Below are 21,004 nucleotides of genomic sequence, written 5' to 3'. Positions count from 1 at the left end.
ATCATTTAGTGTATGATCCAAAAAACACCTTCTATGAAAATACTAATGAAATAAATCACAAAACTTCTAATCAAACAGCAAGGAAACATTACTGCTGACAATGCAATTACACTTTCCACAATTATGCAAGTTTTTCAGATCCATATACTTGCCGCTACTTGGAGTACTTGTGTGGTTCTCTCGGTGAAGCATCCAGTTCACAGCCTCACTTTGGTATGGCCTCAGAATGGGAATTAATGCAGGATGCTGCACATCCTTTCTCAGTAATTGGATATCCTGCTGATGGGTGTGCCGTACAAAGTCATAAAGCTCTTCAATATTTTGTCGTTCTAGTTCCGTGTCGGATTCTTCCTCATCTTCCTCCAGCTCATCTGCATACACAAATAATTCAAGGCATGCATCATCAATCAACTTGGGACAACATTTCAGTAAATTTTGCAGCAACATATTTAGTTTACACACATGAAAATAAGCAAAGCAAAGTGTCATTTAAACATATGCCATGACTGCATCTGACTCAGCTAGCAGCAGTAGTAAACAATGAGCAGTTTAATAACTGAAATAAAGAAAAACATTGCAACAATAACAACAGTAATAATAATAGTAATAGCAATGAAAAGGAAAAAAGAGAGAGATTAAAAGAACCCAAGAAACAAGTGATGCACAATACAATTGCTCACCTCTCACTGATCAACTCCCAGCCCATACCCAAGTGGCAACTGGTGGTTCCCAGCCAACTCCCACTAGTTTATAAACTGAGGATGTTGTTCTGTGGTGTGGAATATCCCTTTGGCTGTCCTGGCCATGCTCCCTCCCTTCCTGTGCCCCTGCAGAGCAAGGACTGAAAAGTCCTTGGCTTGGGGCAAGCACCACTCAGCAAGAAGTAACATATCATTGCATTATAAACATTATTGTCACAGTGAACCCAGACACACAGCACTCATTTACTAAGAAGAAAACAAACTTTGCCCCAACTGGACCCAGGACACTTCAAGTTAACATGCTATGGTGAGCACAGATGTGTATGGATATATGGGCATACACAGAACTTAAACAATGTAGAACATTCATGAAAAATTCAAGGGCTGGCATTCTATAAAACAGATATGAGAGAATGAAATACTTGCAAGGCAGGTTTTAACAGTGTTTTAGGCCTAAAATTAAAACTTTGATATCAAAAATACAGACCGGTTCTAACCCTAGCTAGCATTGGCAATAAACTCACCCTGCAGAATTTTTGTGTTAAAAACAAACAAACAACAAAAAAACCACCACCAAAATTGGAAGCAAGTCAAGGTTATAATTTTCAGCATGAAGTGACCTTAAAGTATATTTAACATTTTAATAACACAGCAAACAGCTGGCACACTTAAATCAGATTTTGATTCTGATGCCTTGGGCTTACAAGGAAGGGATGTACCTGGCAAAAACTAGAAAGCTTAATCTTAAAATAATGTTCAGAAGCTGGTATTAGAACTCTCTTTCCTGAAAAGCAAAAGCTTTCTTTCATTCAAATGGGTGATGAAGATGAAGAATGATTTCCAAAACAAAAGGAGGAAATTATACAACTATATTTGGCAGCCATCAGTGCCTTCCCCTAATCTTTTTAAATCAAAGGAACAATCCCAGAGCTTGTCAAGGGAAATGAGAATACTGAAAGACATTAAGTTTCTACATATTCATGAAAACTATATATATGACTTGTAATGTAAAGAAGGCAATCAGATCCAGCCAAACAAAAAGCACCCAAGAAAGCATTCAGCTTTATATAGTAAAGAAACCATTCAAAGGGATCCTCCAACACATACCCCTCACTTTAGGAAAAGAACAGAAAATTAGAGTATTTGCAAAGTATAACTTTGATCAAAGAATTTGATATATAATGACACTTATCATTATACTTTCTAAAAAAAGTCTTCAAATCTCACATTTTTAAGGATAGTAAATTGACTTTTACATAAACTAAGTCTATCCAGAATTCTACAGGAGAGCAAAGACTGCAATATAATTTAAAGCAAAAATTTTTTTTGTGCAATTTAATTTTTTTGTACACACCGTTCTTGTTTTGCTCATTCTTTCAGATATTTCTTTTTCAATATTAAATGGCTCTACGTACCACGGGGATTTTGAAAAGGATGCTAGGGAAGTTTATCCCTCTCAGTTACTTATTAAACAGTGAATATTTAATTATGCTTTCAACCATTTCAAAATGTAATTCAGTTATAGAGGTCTCATCTTAATCTTTTTTACATTTGGGAAACAGATGGCATTGTACTATCTAAAAATTCAGTTTCTCTGATGCTTTTCAAGTACTCTATTTAATTCCTTCGATGACTGAACTACAGTTCTGCTACTGCATCTGCAGGAGGATCTTTCCTTCTCCAGACTGCAGTATAACAATATCTGCACTAAGGAAAACAGCCTAGATTAATGGAAAACTTGTTGCCTCATGTATGGTAGTAAACAAACAGATACCAAAACCATCTTTGTACAAAGAATTTATCCTTCTTAAGAAAACTGAGGGTAAATGGTGTAAGATAAAAAGGTAAGATGGCAGAGAACATCTGCCTAAACAGGCAGATTCAGCTGAGACTTAGGGGAAACAGAGAGTTTATGACCTTTGGAAGAAAGGACTGGCAGTTCAGGACGACTACAAGGATGTTGTGAGGTTACTGTATTAAATTTTGGGTCCCTCACTACATGACAAGAAAGACATGGAAGTGCTGGAGCATATCCAGAGCAGAGCAATAAAGCTGGTAACAGATCTGGAATACAACTCTTATAATGAGTAGCTGAGGGAGTTGAGGTCATTTGGACACAAAGTAGATGAGGGGAGACCTTAGTCCTCTCTACAACTACCTGAAAGGAGGTCGTAGTGAGGTGGGCATCAGTCTCTTCTCCCAAGTAACTGGACAAGAATAAATGGCCTCAAGTTGCACCAGGGGAAGGTTAGAGTGGGTAACAGGGAAAAATTTCTTCCTGTAAAGAGTTGTCAAGCCTAAGAACAGGCTACCCAGGAAAGTGGTTGAGTCACCATCACTGGAAATATTTAAAAGACGTGAAATGTGGCACTTAGGGACATGGTTCAGTGATTGACTTGGCAGTGCTGGGTTAAAACCTAAATGATTCAATGATTCCATATTTTATCAATTTTTTTCAGATTACTTAATGCACCTATGCTATGCTTGCCATAATACAGATGAACTTCCTCCCAAAAAGTCTCAAAAACTTCTAGAAGGATATTAACAGAATTAACTGAGTGCAGTTAAAAAGATATTTAAATTAAATGTGGAAGTAGAGAGGTCATATCCCTTATTTGTGTAAATCCTTGAGCACAACCCCATCAGCATGAGAGTTTGTTCATCAGTGGGGGGAAGAAGAAGCCTCATCTTGGAATGTTATTGTATAGATTTGTATAGAATGTATTTGTATGGATTTATAGATGGATATTGGTAAATGTTAGAATATACACTTTGGTGTAATTTTACAAAACCTCAACTAATTCTGTTTAAAACCAGATTTGTATGGATTTATAGATGGATATTGGTAAATGTTAGAATATACACTTCGGTGTACTTTTACAAACCTCAACTAATTCTGTTTAAAACCAGGTGGAATTTAAACTAAGTTGTTAGAAACATTTAAGGGAAATGCATTAATCAGCACAGAATCAAGGCTATATTATTTTTTGCCACATCAGTAAGTTTGTGCTAAAAACCTGTTAGGAAATGAAACTAATTTCACAGTGCATAATCACATATCCTTCACAAATATTCTTCAATTCTGTGACATGCTTTTTCTGAATTCAGAGCAGAGCATAATGCACACTATGAACTTATGTAGTGATTTAGCGATCATGTTTTGTTCTCTAACACTTTCAGGATAATTCTTTACTATTGATTTGGTTTCATTAACACTGAACATTAAGTTGATGCGTTCACTGAGCTATACACCTACATACTGAACTGCAACCCTGCTTGCAACAGTTAGCAAAGAAAGAGGCCATTAATTTTTTTTTCTTCTGCATTGTTTTCTATTCATCTATTGAATTTCCACTGAAACTCCATTGCCTAGTCTGCTTGCAAGCTTTCAGCTGTTCTTCATCTGTTATACTGAAAAATACACTTAAACATTGTTGATATCATTACACCAATCATTCTTTTTCTCAAAGTGTTAGTAATACATTAAGCTGCACATGCCTTTGTAGGTCTTGGCTGGTGATTTGCAATCATTTATTTCTGTTTTCCATGTCAGCTATTTTACTTCATCACTTACACGGCATTCATTGGCGTGAAATCAAGACTTTATTATTATTTTACAGCACATAAAAATGCACATGCTGAAAAACAGTCCAAATCTTTAACAGCTAACAACATCGCTCCTTTACCAACCTGAGCTGCTTGCACGGCTTCTGAAAAGTTAAGGCTTGACAACCCAACTTCTCAGGACCACGCTCTTGCCCTAGAAACTTTGAGGGGCATGTCTTCCCTTTCAGAAAGTGCCTCTTCACCTGTAAGCTACACTGAACCAGGTAGTCCCTATAAACACATCCTTTAGTGTACTGAAGACAAATGTCCCAGGTTTCAGCAGACCTTAAAGTAAGTCACCAGAAATTTTCTTCACAGACTTTTTTCACAAACACTTCCACAATGCGAAGATATGCAGAGAAGGAAATGGTGCTTTCTGCTATAGCATTACTTTTATTTCAGCACTCTATCACATACCTTAGACATCTCAAGTCTATGAATTCTCCGGCAAATATTCTGCTTCTCCTAACGGATTTAAAACCACTACTATTCATTTCTAGACCTTAAACTATTTATTCTTCAGACCTCTTCTTGGATCTGATTTGTTGTTCTTTCAAATCTAAACTGGCATATTTGTGTCAGTTGGACTTCAGTTTTTGGAAGGATGATTTCTCAGGTGCAGTACCTTCCCCAGCTTCTGAGTTATATCTGCCCATCCCTTGGTACATCTCAAGTTGTTCCTCATAGTTGCATAGTTGTCTTTGCAGCAGGTAAGGATGTTCAGATTTTATTGTTAGCTCTTCCTTTTAGCTTGTCTTTAGCCTGAGTTGCCTGATTTTTATACACCTCTGCCTTTTCTAATTAAGTGCAGTCCTATTTGGGGTGGGTGCTCGGCTTTTGCCACAAGAACACAAACTGTATACTACAGTCTTCAGTCAAAATTTTGACTCAACTCTACACTCAGGAACGAGACAAACGTTGGTTGGGTTGTTTGTTTTTTCCACAAGCTTCCTAAGACATCACAACATAGAGCCATTGTTTATCACTATGTGAATCTGTATTACTAGTAAGTGTAATCTGGCAAACATACCTTTAATTCTAAAATGATAGGAAGGCCCATGTTTCTCAATCTGCAATGGTATATTCTCGAAACTGTCATAAAGCTGACTTTTGTAGCATTTTACATGCATTGTTTTCTATTGTATATTATATTGTAACTGCTTTACAATATAAAACAAACAGAAATCTATTGCTGCAGTTGTGTTCCCCAACCTGGGAACAAGTTTTCCAAATTTAATTCCTGGTTCTTTTATACTGTTCCTGTATAATTCAGAGAAGATACTGTAGATCTGTTAGAACTACCCCCATGAAACAGGGAAAACGGTATTTACTTCCAAAAAAGTAAGGACTCAAAACATGCTTCAGTACCTGCAAAGAAGGATTATCACCTGTAATTTCAGCATAAAAGAATTAGCGTAGTGACTAGATAATAGTATTGGGTGAATTACCTAATAACACTGCCTGGAAAAGAAGAGTTGCTCCAGATGGCAGGAATAACTACTATTTTCCCTTACATTTACAACTACTACACAAGACAAAGCTATTTCTGTTCATCAACAATCAACTTTATTGCATTACCTGGAATTAAAAAACTGTAGAACTTTTCCATGAGTTTTTGAATCATCTGATTAGCTTTTTTGGGTCTTCCACCTCCATCACTGAGAAATTCTGGTTTACTTAGCCCAGCTTCAAGAAGGTAAATTCCAACCTGTAAAGAGGTTATACAGTCAACAATTTAATTAATTCTTAAATTGACAAGAATATTATCATCAGAGGAGCACAAAAATAATAACAGTGGTTTGAAAATTAGCAGGTACAGACAGATATAATAAATCTACTAAAAACACCATGTAGAGGAAATACAGCAAAAAGCTTCTGTGATTCTTTCAGGTAATACCTTGCTAATGGTGAAAAAATAAAAATATATTTATCAGAAAAACACACTGAAAACTTTACAAAGCACGTAGAAACCATACATTTTCATCACATTATAAATACAGAGTAGCTGCCAGACTTTCTTGTTCAGATGTTTTTATTTTATATTTCAAACAAAAAAAAGAACTTTCAAAATGCAAAACAAGTATAATGAATGCATACCTTTAAAGCCTGAGCCTCCCCAGGTCTTTGATAAAGTCCAATTATCTTTTTCTTTTGCAACCATCTCAAACCTTCCAATATTTCACCACTTAAAGTTGCTTCCACCACAATACGTTGTTCATAAGCACCCAGGTATTCTTTTGTTTCATTACTGTACTCTTCTTCACTTCTTTCATGAACACAGACCTGCAGCTCATCATCAGAGTCTCCTTTCATTAAAGTAAAGCTCCTGTCACGGAATTCATCAGACAGAATTTGCTCAGAAGGCAGACGAAGAGCAAATTCTCCCAACAAAACCTTCCAGGACGTATCTGTACGGTATGGCAAGACTATAATATTTAGCTGTACAGACACAGGAGTCAAGATGGAATAAGAGTCTTCTTCATCATTAACTGTCAAAAACTTAACAGATTTTGAGCCACTGCCTTCTTTCTGTACAAGATCTTCATCAGCGCTATCATCATTGATAACAGTGAAGGATGCAGAAGTGCTTGGAACTGGAATATGGTCCTCATCAGTTACTTCATCATCTAAAGCCACTATCTCATTTCTCCGGTCTTCATGCATATTCCAGCAGAGCTTTTTCTTCTTCTCCTCATCCACTTTGGATGGGGGTGCCCGCTTCCGACGACTGCTCATTTTGCTGTTTTCTCAGTGGTGCTTTCAGTATCTGCAAGGTGAAGTAAATCAGTCAACAACACGCATTACAAAATCAAATGGCCACACTAGAATTTCACTGTGAAAAATTCTGGGACACAAATATATGCACCATGTACTCAAACTGCTCAGAAGTATTAGCTTTAGAGGGGCTCCTACTCCTGCGCCATCACACGAAGCTGGACATGAAGCATGGTTTTGTACCAGATCTTACAAGTTTTCCAGACAGCTACAGACAAAGATCAACAAGACTGCTTCATTTCAGAGCTCTTTACTCAGAATCTTGTGGGACAGATATAAACCTAGAAGCAGGGGAATCCTTCAAAGATGGGGGTGGAGGAAGACAGCAAAAAAAAAAACCAAAACAAACCTCCGCAAACAAAAGTGCAGAAGTACAGGAGATGTGGGGGCGGGAGTGGGATAAACACACATAAAATTCCTCTTTCCTTTCAAAGTCTACATAGAGCTGAAACTTAAACTTGACACAGGACTAGTCTGAAGCTGCCACTACATAAAATATGGTTCAGAGCCCAGGCTATCAAGTTCTGTCCTTCAAAGTGCCCATTGACCTTGCTACTAGTATTGAATAATTTTCCCAGGAAACTGTGCATCCTAGGCCCTGAATATACAAACTGCTTGCAGAAGAGCCCTTAGTTAGTTACTGTGCATTTCAGGGGGATCAATCAGCAAACCAAATGTAGAGTCTTACTGATATTGACTAACTGCAAACCTAAGACAATATGTACATCCAGCTCCTTAACTGAACCTGGGCAAAGAACAGACTTTGTGGATAAAATACAAGAAAATTTAGTACAACTGCTAAATTGTATATATGAAGAAGCAAATTATAGAATATTAGATCCATCTGGGAAACTAGTAACTACATATCCAAGACCACATGCTCACAATTACATACTAAAGCAAGTAGGAACTTTTTTAAAGAAAAGATTTTTTACAAGGAGCCTGAACACAGCAATAGATCTGTGTCTTCATATCACACTTTGTGAGTATAGATATTTGTGTCAACTCAGCTTGTGCATACAACTTTTAAAGGAATACAGGAAGATAAGAGGAAAATATGCCAAGCTACTAAATCCAGTATCCTAATGTTAAAGGGGCTTATAGTGGAACAGAACAGAATTCCTGTTACTGAGTGATTTTCTAAGTCTTGGAAAAACCCCAAAAAACATGGAGCCTGAACACAGCAATAGATCTGTGTCTTCATATCACACTTTGTGAGTATAGATATTTGTGTCAACTCAGCTTGTGCATACAACTTTTAAAGGAATACAGGAAGATAAGAGGAAAATATGCCAAGCTACTAAATCCAGTATCCTAATGTTAAAGGCTTATGCTGGAACAGAACAGAATTCCTGTTACTGAGTGATTTTCTAAGAGTCTTGGAAAAACCCCAAAAAACAAACAAACACTAACTGACAATTCATGAAAGTCAATTGAAGGAAATAGAATGGAATATACAAACACTCCTGTGTTTGAAACTCAAACACAGAATCAATTAGGTTGGAAAAGACTGCTGAGATCATCAATTCCAGCCTGTGACTGAACACTGCCCTGTCAACTAAACCACAGCACTCAGTGCCACATCCAATCTTGCCTTAAACACCTTCAGGGATGGTGACTCTACCACGTCCCCGGGCAGCACATTCCAATGTCCAATCACCCTTTCTGTGAAGAAATTCTTCCAAAGGTTCAATCTAGACATTCCCTGGCGCAGTTTAAGGCCATTTCTTCTCATCCCAGTCACATTTGTTCGGGAGGAGAGCACGACTTTCACCTGGCTACAGGAACGATAGTCTCCCACAATTACACAACAGACTTCCGGGAAGGAAGGGCGACTTTTTCAAAACAATGCTCATGCACGCGGAGCGATGCTGACAGCACTCGAAGCAAATCCCGACGGCGAACACACACTGCACTTATCCCACAGGCAGCCGGGCCCCTGCGGCATGCCGGCCTGCAGGAGCACGCCAGCCTGGGCATGGCACTCTGCGGGACAAGCGGCGGGAACCGCTCCGTGCGACTGGGGTGCGCTCACAGCTCCAGCGGGCAGAGACGGGGCACAGCCGCGCCGGGGCAGGGAGCGGCCGGGGCTGCCCGCAGAGGCTGCACCGAGCCCCGGGCCCCGGGCCGGGGCCTCCCGCACCGCGCTCCGCCGCAGGGACGCGGACAGCTCTCGCTGTCTCCAGCGAGGAAAGCCACGGGAAGCTCGGGAAGGGGAGCCCAGCGACACCCCGGGCAGCCGGCACTGCACCGGCGGGCTCCGCGCGGCTGCGCTGGCCCCGCGGCATCCACCGCCACCCGCGGCCCCCGCACAGGCCTCGGGCTGCCCGGCCCCGCCGCCGCCGCCCGCGGCACGGCCGCCGCGCAGCTGAGGACCAGCGAGGCGGGAGGAGCGGCCGCTCGCGGCCGCAGCGGAGGACAGGGGGCAGCCCCGGGGGCGCAGGGAGAGGGGAGTGGGGCGGGGAGCCCGGACGTACCGGAGCGCTGGCGCTGCTGCCCCGGCGGCCGCGGCTCCTCCCGGCGCGGGCGGGGAGGGCGGGCCGGGGGCGCGAGACCGGACGGAGCCCCCGGGCAGGCGGTGCAGGGGCGGGCGGGCACGGGACAGCCCGAGCGGCAGCCAATGGGCTCCGGGAGCCGCGGCATTGCCCCGCCTCTCCCTGACGTCAGCGGAACAAAGAGAGAGAAGGCCTGGGAGCAGGCGCAGTTGGGTGCACCCCGGGCGAGGGGCGGGGCTAAAGCGGCGGTGCCCTCAGTGGGGCGTGGCTGAGGGCGGGGCGAGTGCCGTGTGGTGACGTCACGCCGGTGGGCGTGGCCGCGGGCGCGCGGGTGGCGCTGAGGGTGGGGGAGCCTGGTGGGATCCCGGGAATGCGCGGGAAGTTCACCCGAACCGGGGGGAGAATTTCGCTGTGCAGGCGGCTGTGAACTGGAACAGATTGTCCGGAGAGGCTGAGGAGTCTCCCTCGCTGGAGATACCCGAGAGCCCTCTGGGTTGATCCTGAGCAGGGAGGCTGGGTCAGATGGAGCCCTTCCACCGTGACCCGCTGTTGTCCCTTCCACCGTGACCCGCTGTTGTCCCTTCCACCGTGACCCGCTCTGTGATTGTTTTGTCTTGGCAGGAGAGAGAGGACTGTTCGGGCATCTGACAAGCGCGATTGAAAGAGCGAGTTTCTGGGCTGTTAGCGCTGTGAAAAGGCAAAATCGTTTTTAACAGCGAATATCACTGGTGAAGTTGCTGAAGCACAAGTCCTAGGAGAAGTGGCTGAGGGAGTGTTTAGCCTGGAGCCAAGGAGGCTCAGGAGCAGCTCCCTGAGAGGAGCCTGCAGCCAGGCGGGGATCGGCCTCTTCTGTCAGGCACCAGGGACACGATGAGAGCACATGGCCTCAGGCTGTGCCCATGGGGCTTAGGTTTGTCAGCGGGAGGAATATCTTCATAAAAAGAGCAATTTTACACTGGAATGGGCTGCCCGGGGAGGTGGTGGAGTCACTGTCCCTGGAGGTGTTCAAGAAAAGACTGGATATGGCACTTGGTGTAATGGTATAGATGACAAAGGTATTCAGTCCAAGGCTGGACTCTATGATCTCAGGTCTTTTCCAACCTAAGCGATCTTGTGATTCTGTGAAATGCACAGATTGACAATTGGAGACAGTTGTAAATACAGAAATAGCCCTTTACAGCAAGAAGGTAGGGTTCTCTTTCATAAAAAAATTTTCAATAATTTTTTAGTATTAGGTTTTCCAGATTAATTCCTTACTTGCCTCTGTTGATTTTCTGCCACTCGCAGCCTTTCTGAAAGGGTGGGTTCAGAAGAGCTGCTCAAAACCGTGGTGTGCAGTAGCTTTGGAGTGTTGGCCCTTATACCAACCTTATGTGGTTTGGCTGGTTTAATTTTGCAATGTTTAATTCGCATTCCTAGATTAAAATTAGCTTAAAAAGCATCACGTGGTCCTATGTTACAACAGGAAATTGCTGCAGAACAGAGATGAAAGGGAAGACAGAATCACATAGAATCATTTCAGTTGAAGAAGACCTCCAAGATCGAGTCCAACCTCTGACTGATCACCTTGTCAACTAGATCATGGCACTAAGTACCACATCCAGTCTTTCCTTTAAACTTCTCCAGGGACAGCGACTCCACAACCTTCTTGTGAGCAGCCCATTTCAATGTATGATCACTCTTCCTGTGAATAAATTGCTCCTAATGTCCAACCTGAACCTCCCCTGGCACAGCTTGAGGCCACGTCCTCTCATCCTGTTGCTGGTTGCTGGGAGAAGAGGCTTACCTCCACCTGGATAAAATATTTTTCAGGGAGTTGTAGAGAGCAGTAAGAGCCTCCCTGAGCCTCCTTTTCTCCAGTCCAAAAACCCCTAGCTCTCTTGTGCTCCTCATAAGGCTCGTGCTCCAGACCCTTCCCCAGCTCCGTTGCCTTCTCTGGACATACTCCAGCACCTCAATGTCCTTCTTGAAGTGAGGGGCCCAAAACTGAACACAGAACTTGAGGTGTGGCCTCACAAGTACAGGGAGAGGATCATTTCCCTGCTCCTGCTGGTCACACTGTTGCTGATGCCAGGATGCCTGTTGGTTCAGTCTGTGGGCAGTGAGCAGCTGAAGTGATTCCCTTCGCTAGGAATTCGTGAAGCTACCCTGTTTAACTCCTTCTGCTGGTATGCATCCCTGTACATATGGATGGGTAGGGTAGGCAGCTACTTTTAAAGGAGTGACATCTAGGTTTGTGTTGCAAGATCTGAATATCAAATTTTCTCATTCTGAACTGTCTCTCTTGAACTCGCTCTCTTGGCAGGAGTGAGGGCAGCCAGAGGACAACTTCCATCACATTTACTGAGGTGAGGGGGGTGTGCTGTGAGTCTGTGATAACGTAGAGTTCCCCCACACAGGACTTCAAAGGTGTGACTCCTCATGTGAGTGTCCTGCACCTGCTTTTGATGACCTGATGCTGTGACAAAGTCCCACAAGTGACTGCTGCTCACCCTCCTCCACTTGGTGAAGTTGGACTCCACCAGCAAAGCGAAACAGGAAAGAAAACACTTCCAGAACTCTTGTAGAAATAGCGGACAACAATTCCTGCCTCAGTGAGATCTGTTCCCAGACTCATTTACAGGGCTGTTCACAGGGCCATGACTCTCTTAATGAGTCTTGCCCTTTAGTTAGCTCTTCTATTTCTATATTGTTTGTGTCTTCTATTAACGATTTCCTCTCCTGGATTGGGACTTTTCCTTTCTTTGGTAGTGATGATGGTCTTTAAAGATTTAGAATATAAAGCATTTGTGAAACTGAACTTTATTTTCTTATCTGCATGTCATGAAGACTACTAAGCAAGAGAGTAACATTTCTGCTTTCAGAGGACGGGGAAAACACCATGGCCCCAAGAGGGTGCCTGCTCTACATGACGATATCTGTCTGAGCCTCTCTTGTTCTCTCACCCTCATTTGGTAAGAAGTACCTTTCCTAGTTCTCAAGATAAACAACCTTGCCATGATCATCCTGCCGAGGGAAGCAGGAGATGACTCCAAACAGGGTAACAGTCACTGGCCTTCCCCAGGTCGCCATTGTCCTGGCACTGCTCGAACCCCTCCTGGCATAAAGCTGAGAACTCACTTCCCAGCTCTCCCTGCCCACTTATTGGGTCAAGACTCAGTACCCCTTAGAACTTTTCAACTCAAGAAGGAGAGGAAAGTGACTCAGATTCAAAAATACTCTTGGGTAGACGTGCAGTGAAACAACACTAGAGGTCCTTCAACAAGTAATTATTTTATTTGAAGAAAAATTCACATTTGTTAATGCAAAGATGAAGGCAAACAGCTAGCAAAACTATGTTGGTAAACCTTGCAATATCATATGAGAAAGAGGATGGTGGGAGAAAAGTAGAGAGAGAAAACAAAAAAGAGGGGGGAAGAGAGAGAGATCATCTGTGCTGCAGCATAGAGCAAGAGAGATCTTGGACATCTCTAAGAGCAATGGAGATCTTTGGAGTGTCAGGAACACTAGTTCTGAAGTTCTTGAGTACACTCCAACACAGTCAGAGGCACAAATCTTACCAAAGAGCTGTCCGTGCTTTGGGGAAGAAAGAGAAGCAGGCCTGTTGATTTGTCTGTAGGGTGGTTGTGTTCTCAGCCTCTGTAGTGAAGGATTTCAAATGCCAGTTTTTCCCTTTGGAAGAAGTAGAGGTACGACCATGCTGCCATCTTAAATGGGGGCAGGGAGCCAATTTATATGTAAAAGTAACAGTTTATACATAGAGGAATAAAGAGAAGGATTACAAAGACTGTGGGTCTCGTGAAAGGGCAGAGCAGAGCCATGACACATTAGCAGCACTCCCTCTTCCACTTGGCTGCAAGGATAAGGATCATCCCCCCCTCAGCACAGCATTCACACGTCTCATGGAAATCTCTTAGCTACATATTTTGTGGCATATCTCATGGAACACTTGACTGTTCTCTTGCCTGTTGTGGCTCCATAGGAGTGGTTGAGGCATTTCTTAGGAGGAAATAAAGGGGTCTTCACCCACCGTGTCCATCATTTGTCTGAAGGAGTTTTGCTTTTCTGTCTAGTCACTTGCAAACCTATCTTTTGAAATAAGAGTTGAGAGCAGGTGGAAAAATCCCTGTTTCTATTCAGCAGCTAATGACTAAGGATCCAGAGGATTAGCACCCAGTAATTTCTCTCCTATTCTAAAGAACTTCAGTACATGAAAGAAGATAATTGCCATTTAATCTAACAAAATAAAAAAGAGCAGTATAAAGAGACGAGAATATGAAATAAGACCATGTGATTTTTTTGACCACACTTGAAAACATAACCTCCCTTGCCTATGAATAAAAATTCCCTTATGCTTTCAGTAGCAACTCTTAAAGCCCAGAAAGAGTTAGCAAATAAAATCAGGAGACATGCTCCTTTGCAAAGGATTTCTTTTTTGAGGGAGGCTGGAGAAAACGGCATGCTAATTGTTATGGTATTTCAAAGTCCTTTTCTAGTTGCAAAGGCAAGCAGAAATCTTCTAAAGAAAATCAAGTAAGTCTCCAAATTGGTTCTGGCAGGAAATGTGAATGTTTGTAGCAAATGAATGAAACTGAGGGCAGATAGACTCTATTGCCTGCACTACAATGACTGTATGCTGTGCTGTGCCTCAGCAAACTCATGTGTTACTCGGGTGGCTAACTAGCAGGAGAAACCTATTCAGCTCCTTTGATAAATGCCACCATGTGGCAGAAATGGATAGATGGACCCCAGCGGAGGCATAATATTGTTCCAGTCTATTCCAGATTAATAAAATTGTGAGCAGTATTCTGTGGCCTGGTAGGAAATTATTTTCGTAGGTTAATTTCTACCCAACCTCCAGAGTGTTTGGTGTATATATAATAGAAAATAGTATAATTGTCACAGTGGGACTTTGAAAGTGTTATCATATAATTGCCACCATCCACAGTGTCTAATGCTGCTTGGGACAAAAGAGTGGAGAATTTCAATATTTTTTGGAGAGCTACAAAGAGCAGAGTGTTCTTGTGTGCCAAAAACCATCATGTAAGCCAGTAAGCTAAGAACCCAGCATGAGAAAAACACCATGGAGCTGTGATGGCAAATTTCCCTGTTTTCATTCCTTCAGGGCTTCCACTCTTTTCTGTTTCCTCAAAACAGAGAAGTTTAACATATCACTTGTGCCCTTCTGCCTCTTAGCATGGCATCTCCTGGGGGAATGTACCTGCACCCCACAGAACAGCACGCTGCAGGCCATCTGTCTCAGCTCACGTGTGTGCACAATTCTCCTACACCCTTCCCATCTGCCTCTCAGCTGAGCTACGTGCTGGTTTTGTGAAAACCAGGTGATACACCTGACCTCAGGACTGACAGCAGCAGCTGATCTGTCACTGGTGGGAGTTGAGCCCATCTCCCTTTTTCCAAGAGAAAAGGACAGTTAAAAAGACTACCTAAATATAGAGCAGAAAAAAAAAAATAACCATGTCATTGCATCTAGGACATCATCTAGAGTTACTATGTAGGATTTGGAATCCAGTTCTTGGAGTTATTTAAATATGTACCTAAATAAGGTACATATTAAAGCAATGTTTTCATTGCTTTAATGTTCCTTTTATAAGCCTTTTTTTTTAATGTAACAAAAATGCAAAAAGAAAAAGTTTGCAGTTTCTGAGAAAAAACAAACCTTCTAATAAAACTGGAATTAAATAAATAAAATCTTTATAATAAAATCAGTAAAAGCATTTGGAAATTTAGGCTCAAAATATAGATGTTTGCAACATAATACAAGGCAAAATGGTTCAAAAGAGAGCTGAAGGATGCTCACAATAAAGGGATATTTCAGACATTATCTATTAGAGATATATTTCTTGGCAGTGAAAAATGCTGATTTGCACACTCTGGCAAGAGAATTCATATCTTGCTCTGTAATATAAAAACCAGGCAAACCAAAAATGCTTGCAAAATTCTTATCTGTGTTTTATACTATGGAAAAAAGGCAAATAAAATCTAATTTGAAACAAAAATGTGCAGTCTTCTGAAACTATTTTATTTTGGCCTCTTTCCTCGTAAAGAAGTGATAAGCGGTCTTGGAAGTTTCTGTCAAAGAAAATGTGAACTTTATCAGGGTTGTTATTTCTTTGATTTATCAACTTAGAAGCATAGAAAGATCTGCAGTTCTCAAGCCAGAAATCAATGTATTTATTTAACACTGATGGAAATCTGCCTCCACAGATATTTTCTTTGAGTTTAACAAGGTTTGATGTTAAAACAAATACATAAAGATTGATGTAGCTTCATTGCAGAAGGTTAATAATAATTCTCTTCAGAGGAGTATTATATGAAATTGTCTGTCCAAAATTCACCTTTGAGCCCACTTGGGTGACTACCTGAGTCAGAAAAAGCAGCAGGTTTCAGAGAGGGCAGGCTGTGCATTTGCTGTGGCTCTGGGCTGCAGGAGCAGGCAGTGCTGACTCACAGACTGCGCAGGGCATGGGAGAGCCGAGGAGATGCTCCAAAGCTGTCAGCAAACTGCCCGGTGCTTCAGGGGAGCTCCACCTTACCTGGGTGCTGTTAGTGCCAGGCAGCAGTTCTGGTGGGACACAGAGGGGTATTTCTCTCTGCAGTATCCCAGGGATTTGGATATGATGTGACACTGAGCCACATGGGAATTACAAGAGGTGCAGATCTCAGCTGGGCAGCAGAACTGGCTGCTTTCTGCTGCTACTGCCGCCTGGTCCCTTGTAACTATTCCCTGAAAGGTGCAGTAAATCTGCAACAGAGAGACAGACCTGAGTGTAGTGGTACTGAGTTGATGCTGCTGTTCAGGGGGAAATGGTAAGACAGCAGAAGCCTTTAGACCCCCTGTCATGTGGGTCCCTGGAGCAAGTCTGTAGTGGAAAGGCACCTGAATCATTCCCAAGCAATTATTTTACTTTGGCCTGGGGTATTAAGTCGCTAAGGCAACAACCTTAACTAATGAGAAAGGATGTTTTCTCTGGATATAAATGTCATTGTATTTCTAAATATGTGTACACCGAGTTATTAATCAAACTATATTTTTGTTGCCTGTATTTGGCCTAAAATTTAGAAATGCATCGAGTGATGAGAAGTTAGTCTGGGACTCCAAATGTGTATTTTAGTTTGTTTTCCTACATAGTACCACGGGGAGCCCAATGGGGGCTGATGGAATGGCCCATGTAATGTATTGGTTTCTGGTTTTATCACCAGCACAAGAGGTGGAAGCAATTTAAGTATTTTAGTACTTGTATACATATTTGTATTTATATTTTGGTACTTCTATACATATTAGTATACATTTTAGTACTTCTATACATATTTGCCACTTCAAATTGCAGAAACCTGTAATCAAATTTTAATATTTTTTCTTTAATCTCCAGCCACTGTAGATATTTTCTTATTATTACTCTCTACTTTGCCTTTCCCATCCAGGCTAACCCAGATGTATGGATTTTGTCCTAGCTGTAAAACAACAAAAAATAATTCTTTGTCTGCTGTGCTCTCACTAGGGTAGATGCATAACCTGTTATGTAGCCCTACAGTTCCAAAGTTTGTACACAAATGTCAATAATAAACCATGCTTCAATCCAATCTCCTTCCTACTTTCGGTGCTCTGAGGGGTTTGCTTTTTGACTGGTTTTGTTCCAAGGCATGGACCTACATGGTGCCCCATCTGTGTAGCACAGGACTGTTCATGCCTCCTCGCTGGGCTCGGTAGAATCCACATTCTCTGACTAGGGAAATGAGTCAGCAGAAATTTCTGTGCATCACTGAGCACAGTCTCAGGGGAGAAAAAAAACCCCACCTTGTCACACAATGAAACAATGAAATATTACATCTCATGACCCTGCTTGAGTAAAAATAAACCTTTTTAATTGAGGAGGTAATTGGGAGCTATCGAGAGATGAGAGAACAGGCTTTTATTTGAAAAATGATTGCAAGAGAAAGTAATGAGGTCAGAACAAAATAAATATTTTCCCCTTTTTCCAACAAAGTATTACTTTTCACTAACTATGGTTTGTTTCTCTAGGCAATAGGAACATAATACAAAAATTTTGCAAAAATATTCTCCTGGGATGCTGATGGACCTGCAGATGTTCCAAGCTGATGAAATCCTGGGTCTGGAGCACAGATGGAAAGTGATAAATGATTAAGATGTTATAGGATATAAATAACAATACTACAATGTCGTGTGTAGAGATATCAGCAAAACAAGGAATGCTTATCTGCTGGCTTGGTAAGCATCTTGTTCATGGCTGATCAATTTTTGCAACAGTTCTGGCTCCTGCCCAAAGCACAAGTTGGTGTGTTGCTGCCAGCCCAGACTGGCCCTTCCTGGTCATCCCTGCTGGGCTGGGGAGATGGGATGTGTCCTGGCTGCCAGGCTCTGCCCTGGCAGACACCTGCTGAGGTCTCCCACCACCACCAGCACCCTGGGAGCCCTACAATATCTGATCCACAAGGAGAGCAATAAGGGTACCAAGGCCAAGGGTGGTTTTTCCTTTCACTTCTACTTGGAAACCACATTTTTCAGGAAGCCTTCCAGAAAAGATTTACCTGGTGGGAAATACTTGCATTATCCAGTCTTAACCCAAGTGATTAGAGGTATGTCAGTGTCATGTGCTGCTGCTGATGGGATCCTAGAAAGGAGAAGGGTCAGGTGAGCTCCCTGCACTTGCTGCTGCCCTGGGGTTGGTCCTGCTCTGGGCACAGATCAGGGTGTTGTTGAGGAGTGTGATGTCAGAAGACCTGAAGACACATCTCTGGTAGTGCAGAAAGGTTAGGTTATATGCAGAGAACCAGCCACCCACCATTATTTATGAGTTATCCACCAAAAGTAACCCTGGATGCCAAGTTTTGCTCTGCTTTGCTACCCTGGTAACTCCAGAAGAATTATTGCAGCTGCTGGTCTTGTTTCAAAAGTTTTGCCAAAAACCCAGCATCATTTGAGAAGGGAAATAGAGGTAGCATCCGCACCAAGTAAATCCTCACAGATTTTTTGTTTCAGCTTCTTGTGACTTGAGAGCTTGCGCAGTTTGGCCTGAGTGGAGTCAGCCAAATTTTTTCTTTGGGTTGAGTTTGCCTGCTGAGAATTTGGTGTGGTTTGATGTTTTGGTGCCACCTTTCCCAGGCACATCTGCTTTCACATCTGCTTTCTGCACAGGCAAGATTGTTTCCTGAGGAGCCAAGCTGATTGTTTCCCATATATGCCTTGCATTTCTGAGGGGTTCTGGTGACGTTAGTGTTGTTTGGAGCAAGAAAACTTCAATTTGAGTGACCTTTAAGATACATATAAAGTGAAGTAACATAAGAACAACCTGCTCCCAAGCAGTCTGTATTGTTTGTCCTTCAGATGCAGATACTTCCCTCTCTCACAGGTCTGAACTATTATGTGCTAAACAAATAGCTTCCTCCTGAATAGCTGACTTCCAATACACAATTACCATAATTATTTTAGGTATTGTACACTTCTGGCCACAGAGTAAGTACTGCATCTAATCAGAATTATCCCATAAACTGTGTAAAGATTTGATACTCTTTACCAGCACTGAATGCAGATTGCCTTCAAAGCAAAGGTTTCTGAATACATTATCTACACTATGAAATTAAAAATAACATCCAACTGAATAACATCTTCCTCTCACCCACATTTCATATCTTCAACCAAGATAGTTAAATCAGGAAAAGAGATAATGCAGTTTAATCTCAGCATTCTAAAAAGTACAATTTACAACTGTGAAATGTTAAGAGACTTTTTTTAACACTCCTTAGAAATCTTCCACACTCTCACACATACCCTGCAGCCTCAAGGAGCCACTGTGAAGTCTGGTCTTGCAGCATCAGTTCTTCCTTTGATACCTAATGGGCCAAGATTTCTGTTTCTTCAGCTGCGCGGGTTTTGAACTAGAAAGTATATGCAGAGGTGGAAGGCATACCTAAAAACAGGTGTGGTCCTCACTTCACAGAATAATACTTCCTCTGAATTTTTACTGGGTAGACTTTTGTTTTAGTTTTGCTGTAATTTTTAATTTTACTGTATTAGAAATGAATGAACAAAAATAAGAATGGAGTACATAACCAAAGCTGAAAGCAGTCTTCTCACCACATGTCCCTGGATTCTTCTCCTTGCCCTCCTCCTCAATTTCTAAAAAGAAAAAACAAGGGCAAAAACTTAAAAGCTATGTTAAATGAGGGTGGAGTTAAGCATATGTCCAAATATTCTTTGGGATTGAGTCCTATATGTGTGTCATCAGTCTATGTACATGGAGTCACAAAGTGAAAGCACACAAAAAGACTTTTCATGTGGGTTTGGGCTGAAGAATCAAATTTTAGGATGATTTAGAAAATTGATTGAAAATATGTTATTTGAGTGGTGCATATTACATTGTCTGGTAAAGGAGAGCAAGAAGAAAGAGTATTGTACAAATTTGTATCCCCTGTTTACAGTAGTTGGAATTTAGAGAAAAGTAAAAGCCAGCTAAAGAAAAGATAAACTAAATGCAGGTATCATTTAGAAATCAGAAACACAATAGGAATTGAGATGCAGCACAAGCTTCAGCACAAGCATTAGTTGAATTTAAATAGAGACATGGAAATCAATAGCTGTCTATTACTGCAGTGACAGCAGCTGCCAAATTGGTTGAGATGGTTTGGGTTAATTTATTGGGGACTTATTATTTGCAGCTAAATAAAAAGTGCAGTGGTGATGAGAGGACTTTTTAGAAGCTGTTGCTAAGAAAAGAGGAAACAAAACCAAGCATATGCTATGAAAACAAGCACATATTATAGTATATTTATTGATAAAACATCCCCTAGAATAAAAATAAAGACTATGCCATGAAATTTAGTATGTGCTTTCACAACTGGCTTTTACAGAAAACTTGAAAACCACAAGGACACACTGTTTACATAGAATCATCCTGTATATGTGGACATTCTCTAAACAATGCAACTAACTGCTATTTAGACATTTTCTTTTTATTGAATTCTCTAATTTATTGAAGCAAAAGTTGATTACCTATGATTATTATTTACAGTATGGCAATGCAGCTACTCAGACATGTATTCTTTCTGTCCCTTCATCTGCTCATTGCTAAACAAGTTTCAAGATTCACCTTTTGAGTCACATTTAATCATCTACACATGATTCACACCTGTGAGGGGAATAGGGGTTTCATGGACCCCACTTTCCTACACAAACCTGTAATCAGGCATGTATCATCTGCCTGCCTAATGAATGCTGTGTCCTCCACCCCTGAAAGTCATCTCTCGTGAGGACTCAGTTGTACCTCCCCGGGACAGAGACACCCCATTCTGCAGCTGGCCCAGAGCTGTGCTGCCTGGGCACCTGCTTGCAACTGCTGCTTATTTCATAGAATCATAGCATGGTTTGGGTTGGAAGGGACCTTAAAG

General features: G+C 41.8%; 1 protein-coding gene across 2 annotated transcripts in view; it reads right to left on the bottom strand.

The window, feature by feature from the left end:
- SHPRH (SNF2 histone linker PHD RING helicase) overlaps positions 1–9,632 on the bottom strand; it is a 47,940-nt gene extending 38,308 nt beyond the window's left edge. Inside the window, exons 1-4 of one of the 2 annotated variants that reach the window (XM_039707291.1) lie at positions 9,560–9,632; positions 6,405–7,074; positions 5,886–6,015; positions 153–371 (exon numbers count right to left, since the gene is read on the bottom strand). In XM_039707291.1, the coding sequence (XP_039563225.1) occupies positions 153–371; positions 5,886–6,015; positions 6,405–7,043 (988 nt within the window). In that variant the 5' untranslated portion in view covers positions 7,044–7,074; positions 9,560–9,632. Of the gene's footprint in view, positions 1–152; positions 372–5,885; positions 6,016–6,404; positions 7,075–8,856; positions 8,991–9,559 lie in introns of those variants that run through there. The other variant, XM_039707292.1, reaches the window with a different exon arrangement.
- Between the last annotated feature and the right edge of the window lie 11,372 nt (positions 9,633–21,004).

This window comes from Passer montanus, unplaced genomic scaffold, assembly GCF_014805655.1.
Source record: "Passer montanus isolate IOZ18808 unplaced genomic scaffold, ASM1480565v1 scaffold2, whole genome shotgun sequence".
NCBI lineage: Eukaryota > Metazoa > Chordata > Aves > Passeriformes > Passeridae > Passer > Passer montanus.
Note: the sequence above shows the minus strand (reverse complement) of the source record. Positions and strands in the feature narration are given on the sequence as shown.